The sequence below is a fragment of the Petromyzon marinus genome, chromosome 22, assembly GCF_048934315.1.
Source record: "Petromyzon marinus isolate PM22_M1 ecotype Great Lakes invasive population chromosome 22, UKy_Petmar_22M1.pri1.0, whole genome shotgun sequence".
Classification (NCBI taxonomy): domain Eukaryota; kingdom Metazoa; phylum Chordata; class Hyperoartia; order Petromyzontiformes; family Petromyzontidae; genus Petromyzon; species Petromyzon marinus.
The window spans coordinates 10186624-10207806 of NC_133688.1; the positions used below are offsets into that span (position 1 = coordinate 10186624).

The 21183-nt window shown below is 45.7% G+C and overlaps 1 protein-coding gene across 3 annotated transcripts in view; it reads right to left on the reverse strand.

Moving 5' to 3' along the window:
• Positions 1–5847: 5847 nt before the first annotated feature.
• Positions 5848–21183, reverse strand: part of OGDHL (oxoglutarate dehydrogenase L) — a 45884-nt gene continuing 30548 nt past the window's right edge. For all 3 annotated transcript variants that reach the window (XM_032959089.2, XM_076068712.1, XM_076068713.1), the window contains 13 exons: positions 20627–20806; positions 19960–20112; positions 19263–19365; positions 18620–18748; positions 17962–18112; positions 17258–17385; positions 16048–16226; positions 14869–14940; positions 13540–13665; positions 13285–13357; positions 11757–11920; positions 11008–11162; positions 5848–10522 (listed from right to left, as the gene is read on the reverse strand). In XM_032959089.2, the coding sequence (XP_032814980.1) occupies positions 10405–10522; positions 11008–11162; positions 11757–11920; positions 13285–13357; positions 13540–13665; positions 14869–14940; positions 16048–16226; positions 17258–17385; positions 17962–18112; positions 18620–18748; positions 19263–19365; positions 19960–20112; positions 20627–20806 (1731 nt within the window). In that variant the 3' untranslated portion in view covers positions 5848–10404. The remainder of the gene's footprint in view (positions 10523–11007; positions 11163–11756; positions 11921–13284; positions 13358–13539; positions 13666–14868; positions 14941–16047; positions 16227–17257; positions 17386–17961; positions 18113–18619; positions 18749–19262; positions 19366–19959; positions 20113–20626; positions 20807–21183) is intronic.

Genomic DNA, 21183 nt, shown 5'->3' on the forward strand with positions numbered 1-21183 from the left:
GAGAGGATGGTTTAAAATTAATCAACCATTGGAAAGACGTTTTAAATCATACCAAACGTCAACTAATTTCTAACAGCAATTTCAAGTAATGGTATACCAAGCATATTCCTTCCGAACTTTCTATTAAACCATTTTTCTACTGTCCCCTGACAACACATTCTTGCCGATATTTCTTTTTTCCCGTTTCTATTGCACACACACAGTGACCCATCCTCCGCACCCTCTACACAAAAACATGCTGATCCCCCAGCTAATTTTCTGACTGTAACACCACCCTGCTGCTTCAACACTTTAACACAGCTATTTTTGAGATGTAAACTCCTTTGTCAAGGCGCCCTGCTCCTCCCACCGAGCTTAAAAAGACGCTGCGAATCTTAGCAGCGGTCATTGAAGTGCTGTCGTCCCGACAGTTCTGTTCCTTCACCTGAAGAAGGCCACTTGTGTTGTGGCCGAAACGTCGTGATTTGTGTTGTTTTATTTTTTACCTACGTGACTTTACCGAATAGAACCAAAGAGTATGCAACCCACATACCCCAACGAGGACACGAATACTCTCTTATACCTGTGCTCTTTTTCCGATTCAAACCGGCGTGCGGCTCCAACAAGGTGTAAACACCCAGAACCTGTAGTGCCACCACGGTGAGCGCACGCACGAATGTGCTTACAACTAAAAAAAACACTTGAAGAGTTACATTTTAAGTTTGAAGCCAAAATATCTCCCCACTAAAAACAAGGGCGGAGGCGGTGATTATCTTTAGTGATGGCTCAGAGCCCACAGGGGAAATTCCACATTCCTTGGTGCTGGGTCAGTCTCAATAGGCCACCCAACCGTTGACTTCCTGTAATGCTACTCTCATTGTATTAAGTCCAAAGTGATGTTCAGCTGAATCGACCCCCGCCAGCTGGGATATAAACTCACCACCATTTGACTGTGTGGAGAGTCACACAGAGTCACACAGCAAACAAAACGTGCACAGAAGAATATAAATAAAACATTAAAATGTGTTTTTTTAAGCCTTACAACCGTCTTTTACTTTGAGATTGTCAAGCTTTAGACTTTATTACAAGCGATGCCGAGTCACGTGGGTTTGCTGCTGGTTACTATAATTAACTCGAGTATCCGTGGGGATTTTTTCGATTTAACCCAGAAGTATTTTTTTTTAATGGGGAAGAAAAAAAGACAGGGGAAGGTACAGCGTACGGTCAGATGAGGTTGGGTGGGGGGCACGCGGAGTAAAGGAAGATGAAGTAACCCCAACAAGCGAACTCGAATCCCACACCGGGGTAATCCGTGGGTTTTAAGCAGGGTACTATTGGGGGCACCACGGTGGTGAGATGTTACCTCCCTCGCCTAGTATACAGGAGGTCGTGGTTTCGATCCCGGTCATTCTTTCATATGCCATTTTTGGAGATTGCAACAGATTACAAATTGATGTCGAGATGTGATACCCAATCGACTGCTTAAGGAGTAACCGCATGGATTTGTTTCAGATTGCCATTCAATGGTCTGATTGGGCAGTCGTTCACGATATGTTGCACAGTCCGAGATGTCGCACCACAGTCACAAACGGACTCTCGTTAGGGTCGAAAGAAAAAAGAGACTAGGCTCAAAAGAAAGCTGTCTCTGGTGTGGACCAATCAGTTTCAAAGACAATGCATCATATTATCAGTATTTTTGTTTGCATTCTGACCACAAGTATTGTGGTTGATGCAGACATGATTCCTTGTAAAAGGTTTCAGTTTGGTGTTTTAAAATCTCAACACTTGTTTTGTTGCCAGAAAAAAGGGGAAAACCTATTCTCATATTTTGGTACTGGCAAAGGAGGTCCCATGATGATAAAACTTATTTTCGTTACCTTCCACATGCAAAATACTCGGCTTGGCCGAATCAAGCTTGGAACACTTCTGTTTTATTCATTTCCTGTCCACAATAACAAGTTCGATCAATGACGATTAACACTTCTGCTATTAAACCTGTAACTCTAGAAGCATTGAAAGGTTATCTTAATTTGACTAGAGTATTCTGGTTATGAATCTAAGTACAGTATGTCAGTTTTGGCTTGCAGCTACTGCTGACTTTCAACCCTTAAATATGTACACAAATAGTGAAGGCAAACGTGCCCTGTGCACTTGCGATTTGATCATGAGTGTGATCCATGAGCCAAAGCTGATAACCTTCATTGTTTTTATATTCAACTAAAGAAGTGGGACTTGGACGCAACTTAAAGACCCAGATGGGCTAAAACTATGTAATACATAAACATTACTATGTAAGAACAGTAATAGCATAAATCCGAATATTTAAAATGGTAAATAACGTGATTTTAAACGGAACATTCAACTCTAACTTATATCCATAGGCGGATTGACTTCTATATTTGGGTGTGGAGGGCAGGGATCCGCTTTGTCCCTCACATTAGGAATCCGCGGGTGCATTGAATTCATGTATTCATCTGAAATGTGAACTACTTTCAAATAAACGCATTGATACATTAATAAAGGTGTCCAGTCCCATAAAGGTGCGTCACGTGACACGCCCCCCCCCCGACTCGCAGTGCGGACGTGCCACGTGACCCGGACCCCATCCACCCAGGAGTCATCGAGGCAGAGGGTTCCTTTGCGCCTCTATGCCCGACTTTCGCTTAAAATGAGTGGGAGGCGGAGGCCCTTTTCACGGCCCATCTGTCGCGTGTTGTTTGTGTTTGTATATGAAGCACAACCACATTAGGTTATCGATAATTATCCGACGAATTCGGAGTTTCAAAAACGCCGGATAATCACATTTAAAATCGCTTATTTTTGTACATTCTTGTATATGTTTTTAGGTTTTGTGTGTTTTTTTTTAAATGTTTACTATGTGGAATTGTCATGCATTAATATACAAATGGACTAATACATATCCTACTCTAAAACGTTTCTCCATTTACTGCACCGTACTTTCAACTGCAATTTCGAAGACTCCGCACGGGGTTGATGTTACGTAGCACTACTACGCTCTTGTTTCAACAGCCACGTGTTTTGACGATCGCTGAACGCAGAATTTACACGCACATTTCGCCGGATCGCACTGGATATTCAGTTTTTATCCCTGCAGTTATTAATCATGAAAGATGTATAAACGCGCAGTATTTCCATTAAGTTGTATGGAGTGTATAATGTACTGTATACCATCTCTGACACTGAAATTGGGCATAGCAACTTTGTCACGGCGTATCGATCACCAGACTGGTACAGCCTTTGGAGTGCTTTTGCTGGATCGGCCTGGGACCGCCGGATCACGTTGAAAGCCAGTTAATCGCGTGCCGGATAACAGATGATCAACTGTAATACCATCATCTGGGTGAGATGCATGTCGCTAATTTGAATCCAGACGTGATCAGGAGAGGTAAATGCCCCATTAAGGGCCGGTAACAGATCGAGCAAGGTACTCGAGTGTACTATCTCAACACTCTCAAAGACCTAAATGTGAATTCCTGGCAAGAAACATAAGGGGCCGTCCATAAATGACGTCACGCACCTAGCAGGGGGGGGGGGGTCAGACATTTGTGACGATGTGTGACGAGAGGGCGGGGGGGGGGGTGAGAAATGTGACGTCACATCAAAATGCGCAACTTTAAATAAATATAGACAACACGTTCTACTTAATTAAATAGACTTTTTAATAAATGTTTTCTCCTACAACATCAGAATGCAGCGCCACATTAAATACGCACTACAATGACAATAGTTTAAAGCGATTTGAAGCATGTTTTATATATTATTTTGGGGGGGGGGGCAGAGCTTTGTGACGTCATATTTGAGGGGGGGTCTGACTTTTGTTACGCCGTGTGACGATAGGGGGGGGGGTCAAAAATCCTACAAAATCGCGTGACGCCATTTATGGACGGCCCCTAAGGGACGATGACATTAAAGGAATGGCCTTAGAGAAGTCGCACGCGAAGGACAGCACGCGGATGGAAAATGACAAGATAAATGTCTTGCACCCTTGACACTGCCATATACCACCCTAAACATGGCCTCACTACCTTCACCAGGCATGGCCTAAAGGTAAGATGCTCTCAAGTCCACTGCCACATCGGCGACAACCATCACCAGTTGGTCATTTCACGGTCAACAATGAGTATAAGCCCCCGATATAAAGGAAGACCATCACGACCTCTGCAAGCAGCTACTCGCCTGGCAATAGACGTGGGTGACTTCAATGGGCACCACACATAATAGGGCTACTCGGGACATGAGGAAGTCGGAGAGGAGCTCGAGGAATGGTCGTCTGCACAAGACACGTTCCTTCAATATGAACACAGCCGGGCATATTTCACTCAGCCCGATAAGAACAAGGACGATAACCCCCCAACGTATGCTTCATCTCACAAGACAAGAACGCACAGCCACTAACTGCTTCGCTAACAATTTTTGGCAATTTTCCAAACAACCGACACAACAGCAGTTACGTATATTTGAATACTGAAACCGGTTATAACCTCAAAACCATGACCGCATTTAAACGTTCAGAAGGCCAACCAGCCTGGCCACGAAAAATAAACCGGAGCCCAATTGCACAACATGGAGCCAAGGCCTGGCAACCGAGATAAATTAATTACAATTTTGATATCTACCACAAAAAACATTCCAATGTGGTATCGGAAAAGCTATAATCCATGTTGGCAATTGGAAACAGAATAACTCTTGAAAGAGTTCCATCAAATCTGGGGACCATGATAAAAGGCACTGCACTGCTGGAGTCCCTGCACCAGCGCTGGATTATGACATGCAAGGTCCCTCAGCTCGAGACCCAATAGTATTACCAAAAAGTGTGTATTATTCCAACAGAATGTGAATACGAGGCAGTCCTGAATAAATAATGTCACGAGGCAGTCCTTAAAACTGCCGAACACGGCTACAGAGCCGCAAGTTGCCGACCCCTGAAAGACCATTTGCACAAAATATCTCATTCGGTTTTGAATCACCGCTTCAAATTTCTCAAAACGGGCCATTCCAATGTTGAAGCTATGGGACCTTTCTGTATTCAGAATAAAATATCATCCTTAGTCAAGACGCATCAGAGACCATTGACGTGCGGTGAGGTCAATAGCTGGGGAGGCACTGGCTTTAGTGTCAGAGCCAGATTAACACACTATCATATGTTACTGGCAAATGAGGTTTCCAATGGTGTAAATGCTTACCCCGAGCTCTCATACTCTGATGGTGCATTGTCTTTGAGTTGTGCGCCTTTTGGCGTCTTCTGGTCCAACACCATGTGAGACGAGGCTCTAATGAAAGCTGTCTCGTGTGTGGACCAATCAATTTCAAGGACAGTGCATACATTATCAGTTGTTTTTTGTTTGCGTTCCGACCGCAGGTATTGTGGTCAATGTAAACATGACTCCTTGTAAAAAGGTGTCAGTTTTGTTGCCAGATAAAAGGGTAAAAACCCAATTATCATATTTTGTTACTGGCAAATGAGCTATTTTCTTCATTGGAGTACGACAGGTGAGGCTCTGCCTCCCCTGCCTCCCCTGACCGCACGTCCCTGTCAGAGACAAAGATCTACTTTATTCACCTGGGATTGCAGTATTCACATTTGCATAATCTATCCTCGCAGAGGAGGATGTGGATGCGTGCGGTTGCTGTAGTCTTCCTCTCTTCCAGTGAAATAACTGTCAACTTTCAGTCATTGTTTTAGCTTCCCTTCAAATCAGCTGCTTATTTCTCTCTTCTGACATCCACTTCCAAAATTCCTCTTCATTAAAAAAAGCCTCTGGATAAAATGATAAATAAACGTAAGACAAATTCATTGAACTCAATCCTGTGTTTACAAGTAGAAATATAAATAAAAATTGACTGAACGACGAGGCTGTATAAGTTTATTTAAAACGGTGTATTTAAAACAAAACAAATCGTCACAGAATTTTCAAGTGATTAGATGATGTCACCATGATTATGAGGTTATACATTTAAATTTAAAACAATGTTCCCCAACATACTTTGGCAAAGTAATCATAGCTTGTTTAACTTCTTAAAATACCCACAGAAATAGCTCAATATAAATGTAATATATTTCCAAATAAAACCATGATCACTGCCTTGCAAAACTAACCGAACAAAGGTAGTTTTTCAAAGCGCAAAGTGAAATGCATGATCAAATCGCAGAATTTCTATTTCGGTGATTAAAAGTGATGCTGAACACATTGTCGCTTTACTAAACAATTCCAAACAGGTTAAATTTACGACCAAGAATATGCAATGTAACCTTCACATAAGATTTCTATAAAGTAAATTCAAGAGATGCCATTTGCTTACGCAGAAATACTGCTAAGACATTTTTTTTTCTACTTCAGAAGAACAATTTTATAAATTGTCTAGTACCACAGTTCTATACATACCCTTACTGTTATCCATTTAATATAAATAACCAGAACTGGGCCATTAATAACTGTGCAAGGTCTTATGTTCCAGCACTTTGTATGAGGTTGACTTTCCTCCACAAAATTCGAATATATTTTCAGATCATTTTCATTTTGTATAAATGTTAAGTTTCTTTGTGAGAATAGTGATGCCCGCTTTAGGCGAGAAAAACACAAGTGATGTTATAGAAGTGACATTTCCAGTTTTAGGATACAATAAAAAAAATCATTTTGAGCAATATTTCACGAGGCTTGATTTTTGGGACTAATCCGAAACTCGGGAAAACATCTCTAGTACCTAATATACAGACCACAGTGGAATGATTGGTTGAGTCAGCTCCCATAGGATTTTAAAAAATTCTATTACCAGCATAAATATTCAATGTAGCTCGGTAGCTCAGGAAACTGGGCCGGCACCAGTCAGATCCTGGGTTTGGGTCCTGTATTGCATTTTAAAGTCTCGGCCCATTGACTGGAGAATGCACAAATCCTATCGTAAACAAAATACCATTCTAATTGCACTTATTTCCAGTGCAAATCACGATCTGTCGGCCTAATCGGCGGATGGATATTGAATGATACCCATCACTCCTTTGCGCAGCTTAATGTGCACAGTCTTTAACTTGCCTCAACAGGCCATCGAAAACACTTTGCAATTGGTTCCAGTCATCTCTCCAGCCATGTTGTGAACGTGGCAACATCTGTACTGCCTGCTTTTAGAGATTTTCTTTGCTCACAATGCTAGTAACACAATTGAGGTGCAATCGGGTAAGAAATAATCCATATATAACAACACAATTTTTGAAACTCTCAATAAACAAAAAAAATATTTTTAATATCATAGAAGCATGTCTCCCAGTAAAGTTGTTCTGGTCAACTACCTGAGGATTCCCAAAGATGCTACTTCAGTTGGCAATCACCTTCCTGCCCTGCTTTCATTTCCCCAGCTCAGGCAATCAAAACGGCGGTCTCAATTGTCTGAAAAGGCTCGACAACAGGGACCCTTGGCTCCCCGTACCGAACACGCTCTTCAGAGCCACCCGATTTGTTTGACATCGCATATTGCATGTTAAGAGATTATATATAATGAAAGCGTCTCCCTGCGAAAGCTCGCATGGGGCAGTGCTCGGCTATACGGGTGGCCCATGTGTGAATTCAACATTCGCATACGTAGAGAGTCCGTCTTTCCTTCGGCAACTACTCTTGACAACTAAGTTGCACCTAATTTATGGATACCAGACAAATGATGGGCTATGTTGACCCCTGACTAGAATTTAAACTTTCAGCTTTACCGACTTTTTGTCAGGCACCTTACAAGTGCCACTAGGACTGATAGTAATGTATTACAAATAATGAGTATATACGTTATTTTATATATTAGAAGACCGCATAATTTTTGTTTATATTCTGTAAAGCAAATCTATGTCCCCAATGTGAGAATCAACAACCTGCATGTTAGCGACATCTGTTTTGTCCCGAGCACCATAACACCTTGCAATCAAAATACATGTGCATAATATTAAGCCAAGCGACAACTTTTATATGTTCCAACATGAGAGACATACAGTAATTAAAAGATGACTATGATGGGGATGATGATGATGTTACAAGGGTATCCACCTGTCTGCGGTTGACCAAGTCTGGTAATTGGCAATTGTGGGTGACAGGAATTGAAGAGCGCAGAAATCTGATGGTAGTATGTTGAACTTTAATAGCGTATACGACAGCACAGTCTTTTTAGACCTGGGCTGATTGAGAAACGTCTGTGTATAAGGTGGCATACCTTGTTATGATGGTGATGCTGCATGAGATGATGTTATGATGGTAATGTCATTATGGTTATGATGCACATGATAAATAACTTGTAAAGAATCTCTACAGGTTAACAATGGCTGCTCCCCTCTCAACAACACATACACAACCGCTGTTCACCACACTAAGTGGCGGTGACGTCACCACGTTGCACGTGAAGTGTCGAAGGCCCGCTGGCAGGTCACAAAAGAGACCCAGGTGCCATGGGTTGACCGACTGAGACTACTGGCAGATGCACCGTGCTTCCCCACTGCCAACTTTTTGTATTTTATCCACCCAGTACCGCTCGTGAGCGTCGCACCTCTACCGTTTGCTCTTTCTGGAGGGTGACTGCCTCTACCTCCCCAGCAGTGTCCTTAACGCTCCTCCTCCTCAGAGGCCGATCTTGACACTGCTGGTACCAGTCATCGGCAAGTTAATTCAGCTCCACATCATTCTGTATCACATCAGTACATCTCTTCTCTATTCCGTTCCACGCCCATTTAGCCCTATCTGTCCAACCAAACAGAAGCTGCTTAGACATGCGGTGGCTGGGCATGTGGATTACATGACCCAGCCAAAGCAACCTCGCATGCTAGAGCTCACCTGATGGGACAGTCCAGATCTTTCAAAGATCTGTGAGGTCCTCACACAATCCAGTATGGTTAAAACCCAGGATGGATCGTGGACAGGATAAGCCTGAATGTTCCTTTTAGAGGGCTCCACTTCTTGCAAGTGCAGAGAAGGGAGGGTACAGCTGTGGCCGAGAAGACACACACAGATTCCTCGATCACCTCTGGCAACGCCACAAACTCTAGATAACATTTCGCCAGAAGACAGGGTAGATGGAGGTAACCCCCTGTGTGTCTCCGTGTGACCGTGTCCCCTGGTATGTATTTGCTTGTCTCCTTGTTTCTGGTTAGCATTTAAGGATGTCATTTAGATATTGATTAAATGTGTTTTTGTAAAGACAAGGTTTAGTATTAAAGCTAAAACTACTATATCTTAAACCCACTTTGACATTCAAAAATGTCACTTAATATTAATTTACAATAATATAAATTAATAAACATTATTGTGCTTTAGAGCTAAGGTTTATGTTACAATCAAAGCTTGGGTTAGTCTTCACATTAGCGATAGAGACAAGGCTGGGAATAGCATTCGAGCAACGGATGGTTGTCAGGGTTATTACACACATTACATGAACCGACGCTGTTCATTCTAAGCATAGGGTTGGCATATAAAGGCAGCAATTAAAGGAATGTACACTATTTTAAACATATTGCTCATCACATCTATCGTACTGAATTTCCATTGCACTTTTCAAATACACATTCCAAGTCAAAGCGTCTTCCTTCTCAGGTAAGTAGGAGCTAATTTTTCTTCACATGTAAACTCCCAGAGGTCTTCAGTTTGAGGTCCGACAGTAAAATATTGTGCATCACAGAAAGAATGTGCGGTGAGCTATGCCACTTTCAATAAAGCCTAAACATTGAGTAAAATTAGTGTCAAGTTTGAACACTGTGCAAAAATACTATTCATGGGATTTTGTGATCCCAAATTCAATAGAAGTTACTATCTTCTAGATTTACCCGTCTGAAGTTTTCACTGCACACTAGATTCAGATGGTGATCTACTCATGCAAGTACATTCAGCTTGAGTTGACCTCCACGGGACCTGTACTGGGTACATATCCCAATTGCCACATTTGCACAATAAGCGACTGAGTTCATCAAACTAATGGTAGGGTCACAACAAAGTACCTACACATGCACGCACGCATGCACGCACGCGTACACTCACCATAGTGACTAATGCCCACCTATAACGCTCTTCTCAGGTTCTCTAAGAGCCTTCAGTATACGAGGCATTAAAGGGTTTCTCGAAAGGCTATGATTCCACGAGGTTCTTACAAGAGATGTCAACGAGGCTCATCTACGCATCACCATACTATGGCTCCTCTAAGCGACTCTAATACAGTCTAAATGAGGCTTCTTCTCTCACAGGACCTGTAAAAATGTCATTTGACGCCCGTTAAAATGATGCTTCTTAATGAGGTTCTTCTATGGGTCTCCCCTCTGAAGCTCTTCTACAAAGCTTCTCAATAGGCTTCTCTAAGCACAGCTACATTGCATCGCTGCTCACACACACGGACACTCGCACACGTGTACATGTGTGCGTGTATATGCAAAGAGCGTAGAGTCGCATCCTAGATGCCCTTGAAGGCGTCCAGGTGGAATGCCTTTGCCAAGAAGCGCTCCGACTCCATGTTGTGCAAGTACTTGTTCCCTGTCGCCGGAGCAGATGCTGCGTCACGGCCCACGTACCTGTCATGGTTTGGGGAGGGGAGGAATTTGAAGAGGTCGGGAGAAGGTTGGTGGTAGATGAGGTGGCGGTAATGGTGGTGCAAAGGAAGAAGAGTTCAACTTGTAAGTTACACAGCCATAGAAGTGCTTTTTGTGCTTGGTTTGTTGTCCTTCCCCCGCACCTCCAATTAGCACGGTTGGCTACATATGGTGTGAAAGAAGTTCAACATACATACATGAACCTTATTGACCCTCTGTAATCATTATCAGTTTTAGAATTTTTCCTCTGGAGAGACTAGTTCCTACCATAGGAATGTGAAATTTCCATCGCGGGCTGTTATCAGCGGAGATTGTGGCCATTACGTTGCATGTATAATGCTCTCAGCCTTGTCTAAACCACCAGCTCAAAGGAGCTGAATGACAGTGACACAAGCTAATGCGTCTAGGTGGGAGGTGGGGGGGGGTGTGGTAGGGGCACAGGGAGAGTGCGTGGGAGGGTGACGTACCAGAGCGGGCGTGACTGGGAGATGGCCGTGCGTACACGTGGGTGCACGTGCGCAAAGAAGCCCTGGTTCTTGTGCTCCTCCTGGCACCAAACGAGTTCGGCCGCCGGGTAGCGAAGTGCCTCGTCGCGCACCAGGTCATGTGGGAATGGAGACAGCTGCGGACATGAAGAAAAACCCATCATCAATGTAAGGACACAGCAACATAAGGATGCAACATTGGTGATGCACACCACACATTTAATGTTGACAGTCTCAGCTGAAAGATCAGGCAGATGTTGTCAACACAGTCAATACCGTCCATCTCACCACATCTCACCACCAATTTTCCTTTCTTCGGCCGAATCCTGCAACTCCTGCAAAGTTGATGCCTGCCCCTCCATTTACACTCTTGCAGGCGCAACGCTGCGATCCGACTTCAGCTTCTTCTCTTGGTGACTTTCCACAGCGCGCAAACTCAACACCCTGCCATGGCATGGCATGTCATTGCTCTTTGGGCAGGACATTTGAACTTGGCTTTTGAGCATTGCTGCTGATCTCAGACACGAGTCTACTTTCGTTATTCATTGAATCTAGACCACTAGGATAGAAAATTGTAAAAATAATTTTTCTCATGAATGGCAACCTTGCTGCTCTACTAAAAGCCGCTTCTCAGGGCAGACTGTCTCACTGCTTGACCGTCTGACAACTTGCTGCACAAACAGAGCGGTCATGTCCACAGGTGCCAGGAGAGAGTGAGTGGCGAGACCCACCTGCTCCAGGCGGCAGATCGCCACGAGGCCCTGCATGCCCCGCGCGTCTCGCTCGCGCACCAGGTCGTAGTAAACCTTGCCGCAGCAGAAGATGAGCCGCCGCACCTCGCCAGGGTCCTTTGCCGCGGGGCCCTCCTCCGGGATCACGCGCCGGAACGACGTCCCTGCCGGGCGGACGGGGGGAGGTGGTGGTGGGTGGGCAGCACGAGGAAGAGTCTAGATACCTGGCATAGGTGATGAAGGTTGTCTCGACTAGGCTTCAGCACGCCAGTCAGTTGTGGGTTGGTGAAGGTGGTGAGCGTCCGGAACCGGTTTAGATACCACTCGCCACTAACGTTAGCTTTGGACAGGAATCGAACTGAGGCTCTCGAGTTGAATGCGGCGCACGAACCACTGTGCCACCGGTTTAGCACGTAGGCTTTCGCAACCAATAACCATCCATTATATAGTTTGTTTTGGGTTATATCGCGTCAATAACGACACATTTATATTTACAAGATCTAACCCAAAAAAAAAACGATGTTACACTGTGCCACCATTCCCCCTCTGGTCTAGTTTACTGAGGTGTTGCTGATTTAACAGGCCACTGCCAGGGTTTTAGCTTAACAAGCAGACTTTGTCTGAAATGTTAGATTATTTAATATTTTTCTGTCCTATGGCAGTGTTAATGGTGACCTGGCATGATGTGTGCTTATGCATTTTACTTACACATTTAAAATGTTATCTTAATTTGAACTCCAAATATTCTTCTCAGGACGATGTCTTTGCAACCAGAAACCCCAAGTAAATGAGGTGTGCTCTCTCCTGTTGTTATGTGTGAACTTGTCTCATCTCCTGCTCCGGAATCGTGCAATGCCGTGTTCGTGAAACTCTTTTTTCAAACCACAGTAATTCTGTATGTGTGCCTTGCATTTCAAGGGAACGCACTGTAGCATGCAATCTCCAAACAATACCAGTAAATCTTCTTGGCTTAACTCTGTTCTGATCAGGGCCAATTCCTACGCCCTTCATGAGTTGTGTTTTAAGACTGGGTTAATAATCCTGTACAGGCCTTTGTTAATCCACTGCTGGATGAAGGTCTCCCCACACTGTCACCATGGGGATGTCAGAATAGTTTGCATAGGTTAGTTGTAAAAAGTTTTTTTTATGATAACCAGAGCTAATGGGTTATGTCAGTTTCATGGAAGAAGTAGTTTCACAAGTCTCGCATTTACATTAGATACTTAGTTACGTGTAGTCTAATGATTTGAGTCTTCAATAATAATAATATTAATATTGGCTCCATCAATGGATAAAAAAATAATAATAACAGTGGGCTTTAAAGTAAGTTTGATCTGTGATAACTTTTGCATTTTCACACGTAATACCTTCATACGATGCGCATCAATGTTTGCCATCAGACAATGGTCCATTGTAGACGGATTAAAAAAATAAACAACCCCTGTATTCTATGCATGCACCACTCACGAGTTCACCAGGCCCCCCACCCTGCACGTGTTTGACTGCGGTGCCGGTGTTTGGAACGCACCGGGCATCATGTCGGCGAAACTGGAACGCGCCTCGGGCAGCCGCAGGAGCGACTTGGGCGTGGCCAGAATGAGCTGCGGAGATGACACAGTGTGGGAACGCGCACGCGACACGTGAACGTTACACTACGTCAGTGACGTAAACACGGCTCCAAGAGGTGGAAAGTGGCAAATGCTGTTCAGTAGTTGCGCGAGATCAGCAGGGAGCGAAGTGGCGGAAGGTGCAGTTACTGCTGATTTATTCTGGGGTCACAAACCGGCTTGCGGAAGGGAAGGAGGATCTGCCTCCTGAGGATGTGGAAGTAGTTGGCAGGCGTCGAGCAGTTGGCCACCGTCCAGTTCGACTCGAAGATCTGACGCACGTCAAAGTGCTCACCAATTTTCTGCAAACACGCGTGCAGATACACACACAAGAGACACATATGCAGATACACACACGAGAAGATATGGAGCATGGAGACGCACACTTACCATCTCACTTTAACTGTATTATTTCCCTGGGTACGGTGGCGCACGCCTTGTGAATCGGGTAGAGATCACCACGTGTCAAGATTTACCAACCTCCTGGGGCTGCAATGTGGCCAACAAGTGGGCTGCTGAAATATTTTCGTGGAATGTGTTCGTGTTATCTTCACGTTTTTTCTAGGTTTTATCCAGCTACTCTGGTTTAGAACCACATAAAAAAAATCAAATAAACGATGATTGGCTCGGTAAAGAATTGACCGTACTTCGCAAGTAGGACACTTTAAATGAGCGTTGAGACTCAGCTGGGGCTTTCCTGGGTGAATAATGAAGGTTAATGGACTGTCAGACATTGTTTCGCCAAAAGAGGCATTCAACTCACAATCGAAAGGTCGCGAGTTAAACTCTTAGTCATGGGTTCTCGCTAACATTGTCATTTGACTTATCACCGGGCATGTTTACCACAAGTACACTTTGGCATTTCTGCAATATTTCAATCTCAAATTGTCCTGCCAGCCTTTAGACAGACAGCATCACACCCCAATCGGTAACAACTCCAGAAGACACACCATGGGAATATATACATCCCACCTTGAAGGAGGTATATATATATAATAATAAAAATACCCAATAATTGTATACAGAAATCCCTCAAGACTAAGATTTGGTGTGAAAAAAAGTCCAAAGCGACAGGTCTGCACTAACGCTCACCACACTCACCACGCTCACCATGCTCACCACTCCCACCACGCTCACCACTCCCACCACGCTCACCACTCTCACCCCACGCTCACCGGACCGAGTCGTTCTAGTCGTGGCGTCGCTCCACGTCTGCTGAAATTGGACCATTCGGTACGGCAATTCGGCTCATGTCGAATTATTAATATACCATATATATGCCGAAAATGCAGCCATGCCGAATTATCTCCAATTACGAATTATCAAACACCTTATTTTACTCACGTTTTGTATACACGTTATTTAATGAATACATTAATGGGGCAGTGAAGACTGGTGTACGCCGTGCGATCTGCCATTGCTCGAGCACGGTTATTCAACTCACGGTCAGTTATGAGGATTACGAATGTTTTTTTTTTTTACACGATGAGATTGCAATTCCGAACCGGAAAGACATCTGGGTCGTCGGTGCACATCTGGAGGAACCGCTCCAGCCGTGCAGAGGAGTGCTCTGGACCCTGTAAGGCGCACACACACATACACGGAAAAATAAATTATCCTCATGGAGTGTGTTTGCTATGTAACCATTGCCCTTAACACTCGCACACAACACATACGGTGCATGCACGTAAAGGAGAAAGGCAAAGATCTCCAGTGCAGCCTTTCACAAACCCACGTGGTCAAGGGCTGTTGGGCGAGCACATATTGTAGACAACATGGGATCGTTAATGGTCAGGCCACGGTATCGGTCTCCCCAGTGCTGATGCTTACACACCTCACCAGGCACTCATTTGAAGGCTGAGTTGGCCTTAGGTAGGCCCCGCACCAGCTCAGATATCACTCGCTACTGCTGTTAACTGTGTTAGCCAGGGAAATTAACTCAGGCCACTGGTTTCTGAAGTAACAAAACGCCAATACCCAAGCTTCCATTTAGCTTCACAACCTGTAGATGCAAGTGCTGTTGACAATCCATTGTCAAAAGTGTTTGTATCCTCTAACAAGCTTGGGGTGGGGCTGATTTCAGTTTGTATCTCTGAGCCAAAGGTCAGAATTCTATATTCATATTCCAGGGAGAAATGTGTCTGCAGAACACAAAACAGTGTTCATTGCAATGACCCAGGACAGAAGAAAGGCTAAATCAACACACAACGATTATTTCAAATTATGACCTTTTTATAAGTAGCTTAAATCAAATACTGTTAGTGAGCACCGATTAAAGCCAAAAGAGCATGAGAAGGTGGGGTGAGGAGAGGACCACACCCTGCTATTTTCATCTCCCCAGTGCAGACGTTAATGCACGATGCCTGTTATTGATTTACAATAGGATTGGGAGAAATCAGGGCAGAATCGAATCTGCATTTCAGGTTCCAAATCCGAAATCAAAGCCGAGTACCACTTTGTGAGAAGTCAACAGTGGTCGTGGTAGAGATAAAGAAGTCTCCACCAAAGGAAAGTGGAAATTCCATTGCCGGTTAAGGGCCACCAGCACAGATTAACTCCATTCGACATTTCTGTCCATATGGGGACACTTTTACTCCGTCTTACACGCTGCATATAACACGGAGGGATTGCTAAAAAAAGATACGTATGGCTCTACCAGTTGTTGCAAGGTGCCAAGACCGTACCATTCCCTCCATGCCATGCGGGAGTAGCAGGACAATCCCATTCTGCCGCAACCACTTGGCCTGGCCCGAGGAGATGAACTGGTCGATGATGCACTGTGCCATGTTGTTGAAGTCACCGAACTGTGCCTCCCAGCACACGAGCGCGTGGGGGCTGGACATCGCGAAGCCCAGCTCAAAACCTGCGTAAGACACCGTGCGTACGTGCACGCACAGACAAGTGATTGAACAAGCACAGCTAGTTTTTAATGGGTGGCTGCTGCCAACGATGTCATCCAGCAGCATTTATCGTCACACCGTCACCGTTGGTGATCACAGCGTGTCATCAATATCATCGCCAAGACAGTTTGGCCGCACCGCATGTCTATTTGGTGAACACCAACCTCTCCCACAGCCAAGTGCAGACAAAATAAGTGCAGAATGTAGAGCGCTGCCATCTGTCATTGGTGTCGTCGGGGTGGGGCGGATTTCAGGAGTAGTCGCACCACCACCAGGTCGATATCCGGAGAATATGCCTCTCTTGGGCTTGTGGGTGCTACCAAGCTTGACACTGCAGTAGCACTGAAGCTTTAAGGCTGAAAAAGTATTCAAACCTAATGTTCTATAATGAAATTTGAACCGATTGCTTTCGGACTCACAGTTGGAAGGTGGTAACTCCATACTCAAACAAGTATGGATCGATGTTTACATACTTTGGTAGCCCAGAGCCGGTGATGGAAATTCAACATTTCTATGATGGACACCAGACTCTCTATATGACAACCGTAGTTGATTTTACACAAAGTAGTCCACATTTTACAGACCCCCCAGAGAGTTATTAGCAGGTTGAGAATTTCTTGCAATTTCTTATATGGAAGCTACGATATCAAAACTACTGTGTTGCCATATCACGCAATCTATTGCAATGAGGATCTTCAATGCACAAGTGGCGTATCATAGATTGTGTGGCCTGCGAGTCGTGGCCACGAATCCCAAAAATCATTGACCACATTATAAACAGCCGCCACTGCTGTCTTCACTGATTTAAAGGAGGAACGGACGAGATCCACTCTGCTTCTGAACAAACGATTGAGTGAATAACAAATAAAAAAACTATTACATCTTTAATCTGCTGTAGTTAATCCATCCCAAACAAGTATTGCAATGTGGTATTTGGATTCGCTGTGCCAGCTGTAGTGGTGCGCACGCGTGTCTGTGCATCACCACACCATACCTAGGACCCCGTACTCGGACAGGGAGCTGTTGCACACAGTGTAGGGAGCTTGCGATGGCCACAGATTTTTCATGGGAACCAGAGTCTTCTTGTCCACGTTTTGATCATGCAGAACATGGTGCCGATGGCTGTAGGAAGACACGCATGTTATGCAGTGTTACCTGTGGCGATGGCTGTGCTTTGCAAAAAGCTACTCGTACAATATTTAGCTTATTCGGCACTGGCACAGTGGCAGGGTGCCTCACACAAAATTAGAAGGCTGTCCCACAATTCCTCTAAGGTCAATACAATATGTACCGCTTCATGGGAATATGAAGTGGTCATCCGATGGAGACACCGGCCCACTTCATAGGAATGTAGAATGCCTGCCATTGTCTCAGGTTTAGCTACAGAGCTGAATAGCTGAACCAGACCCTGTTCGGGATATAAACTCGTGACTCGATGATTGCGCTGACATGCACAATAACCACAGCACCACCTGGCCAGGTAAACCCATGTAGGATCTTCAAAACAGTAAGGTTAATCTTGGAGAGTAATCGAGCCAAGATTCAACTGGGAGCCAGCACACAGATCTAAAGAGAGTTGTAGTTGCAATTACGGGTGATAGTTGGCAACAAGTCTACGAGCAATCATTCCAGGATCACGCAGGGTACAAAGACACCTCTGGATGCCAAGCCGTCAGGACTCGGCACCGGTCATCTCACCTGAAGGTCCCCCTCTCCACGTCCTGGCCACTCAGACGCACGTGAACGCCCTCCTTGAGCAGCGAGCCGAATGCCATGTACTCAGCGAGCGCCCAGTCGGCCGTGCGGTTCTTCACCATCTCGGCGCGGGAACGCAGCACGCGCATCAGGCCTGGAGAGTGGGGAGACGGACAGGTGGTGGAGGAGGCAGGGGTCAGAGGGCACAAGGGTACAGCTTTACCTATTTCACAGTTTAACAAACAAGACAGGCAGCTATGATCTGCTAGATGTGACTTTGGGTTTACGTCTCACATACAAATTAAAAAAAAAAACTCCGGTTATGATCAAGCACATGACTAATTGATCTCTAATGACACTTCCATACGTTCAAATTCCTCAATTCAATCAGGTCACTCAAAGCGAAGGCTGGAACATGCCGCCCAGGTGTGTGTGTTCCTTTCAGGAGACCGGACACAGAGTCCCCACTCATCCTAACCCAATAAACTTCCACTCTGCAAAGCTGAGGAACGACGTTTCATAAGTTCTGCTTTACACCAAGTTCAGTGGTCAGGGTGTGCATTGGGGCGAAGGTTTAATATATGTGGAGCAGCTGCATCTGTTAATTAACGAACTCAAGCGAGTGCTCGAGTGAGTGGGGCGGGTGGCGTGGTTGGCTCACCTGGGTGGATGTTGAAGTCCGGAGCTGGCACGGAACTCGCGGCTTTGCCTATGTGCTCGAGGATTTCCTCGGGGACGCCCGACGGCGGGGTCCACATGCTCTGCGGTCGACCATCCGGCCCGAAAAACCCTACAAGGCAGATTCATACCGTGGGGAGGGGTGGGGGCAAAGCCAGCGGTGTTAATCTATCCACTCTTTGTAGCCCAGTGCCTGGGATCCTCTCATTTGGTGGCCCAAGTGCAGTTGCATCTCCTATACACCCTACAGCTACATCACTGGATAGGAGGGAGTTGAATGCTATTTTAAAAGAGCCCGTTAGGATGCAGTAATTTACATAGGGCCCATTAGTGTGTGACATGTGGTATCCACGTCAAGTTCAAGGAGCATTTGGGTGGAACCGAGGTTTTTTTGGTAGCCCTGACATAGCGTTGAAAATTTCATATCAACGTGACGGGGATCAGTCTCTGCATAAACAAAGGGCTGAGCCGACCCTGATGTGGGATTATTCGGGTCTGCCATCACATCCAGCAAAACTAGAGCTAACTTCAGTCGTAATGGTGACTGGCATTTTAGACACCTCTAGTAAGAGCCCTGCACAGCAATGAATAAATTAAGCCACTGGTTGTTCAGCAGCGTCCTATACCGTGCCAGGGAGAGTCGATCCACTGGCTTGTCCGTTGCAATTTCTCATCCTTGGAGCTGGCGTACGCATCTTCACATATCTGGTCGAATTTGGACACCTCTGTCTGTCGGCGAGCAATGCCAGACAGTGAGCAGGAGGGAGAGAGGCAGAGCAGAGGTGATTAACTTCATAGGAGCAGTTTTCTCACCACCGTCGTCAGTAACACTGCCTTAGAACAGAACATCTGGACACAATACAATGAATACCACATTGTAGGAAGCACACATTTGTTGTTTTATGGATAAATCAGTCCTTGCCGTGCTAATGTGGAATTTCCACCACTGGCCCAGGGCTCTAAACAGGATGAGTAGGGGTCCTTCCACCAGCAGTGGCATGAGCAACAATTGCAGAGCTGCACTTTCACTTTATGCTCATGAAGCACAGATATAAGTGTTTGAAATTAGCATGGAAATGTATGCAAACTAGAAGTAAATATACCTTCTAGTTGATTGACCGAATAAGATAATGTACAAAGGAGACACTACAAAATGAGACACTACAAACAAGACGTAAAATAATCAAATCTTGCATCATATTTGCAACCCCGGATTGTGGCAATTCACGGAAATGCAGGGAGGTGCAATGACTTAGGATTTGAGATCTCCCCCGTAGCCAGACGTGACTCCTAAAAAAACAAACGATCTCATAACCCGGGTACCTTGTACTCCTGGCCCGTGATGACCCCTTCCTTGATGAGGGCATCAGAGTATTGCTTGAGCACAGGCACCTGCCGTGCGACCCGCTTGTACATGAACGGCTGCGTGAACATGGGCTCGTCAACTTCATTGTGGCCATTCCGGCGGTAGCCAACCTGCGATCGACACCAAAGACAAAGCCTTAACAGACTGTTGGGGCAAGTGCTTTTGAGCGAGCACCTACGAAGACCGGCATGGCACACGAGGGGCCTGGTGGCCAACGCCACGCCCGGCCGCCTTTGTCTCCCCAGTGGCGATTTTTACACACTGCACCAGGTACTCATTTGAGGCTCAGTCGACCTAGGGGAGGCCCATAACCGGTTCAAATAATCGTCACTGGTGTTTGCCTTGAGCAGGGATCGAACTCGGGTCGCTGGGTTCGTAGCGCCCCGTGCTAACCGTGACACCAGCGCTCCCCACGCCACGATAAACACCACATATGCACGAACCGACACTTTGACCGTTACCTCGCCAAAAGTTGTAATAGATGAACAGCTACTTCCATTCTTTGATTTTAGCCGTGGCGGTTGGTTTCGTAGTGCAGCACGCGAAACCACCGCGCAAAACCGCTCCAACCCCCCACGCACGTCGCGGGCTCGCGGGGGGACACACAGAGCCACTCGGACCCACCAGGTCGACGACGACGTCCTTGTGGAACGTGTTCCTCCACTCGGCCGCCACGCGACACACGTGCGTCACGGCCTCGGGGTCGTCGGCGTTCACGTGGAAGATGGGCGCGTTGACGACGCGCGCCACGTCCGTGCAGTACGGGGACGAGCGCGACGAGCGCGGGTCCGTCGTGAAGCCGATCTGTGACGGGCCAGGGCGATGGCGCAGGCCAGCGAGGGCAGGAGAGTACGGGCGGGCGCATTGACAAAAAAGGCACGGGCTTACGCGCGTACACCAAACATTAATGTGCAGTTATCCCCACCACCACCACCACCCAATACGGCCAATTAGTAAGGTTTGTCACGTGAACAAAACCGCGCCAATTAGTTACTACTTCAGCACACCGGTATGTTGGAGAGTAAACACACAACATTTACAATTTGACTATGATGTTTTTCTGGTGATTACAACCAGCTTCATCAGGCGATTTGCCATAATTGTGAAGAAGTCTTCCTGTGTCGGTCTATATTTAAATAGTGGCAGTGGGTAAACGACATTTTATATTTACGCGCATGCAC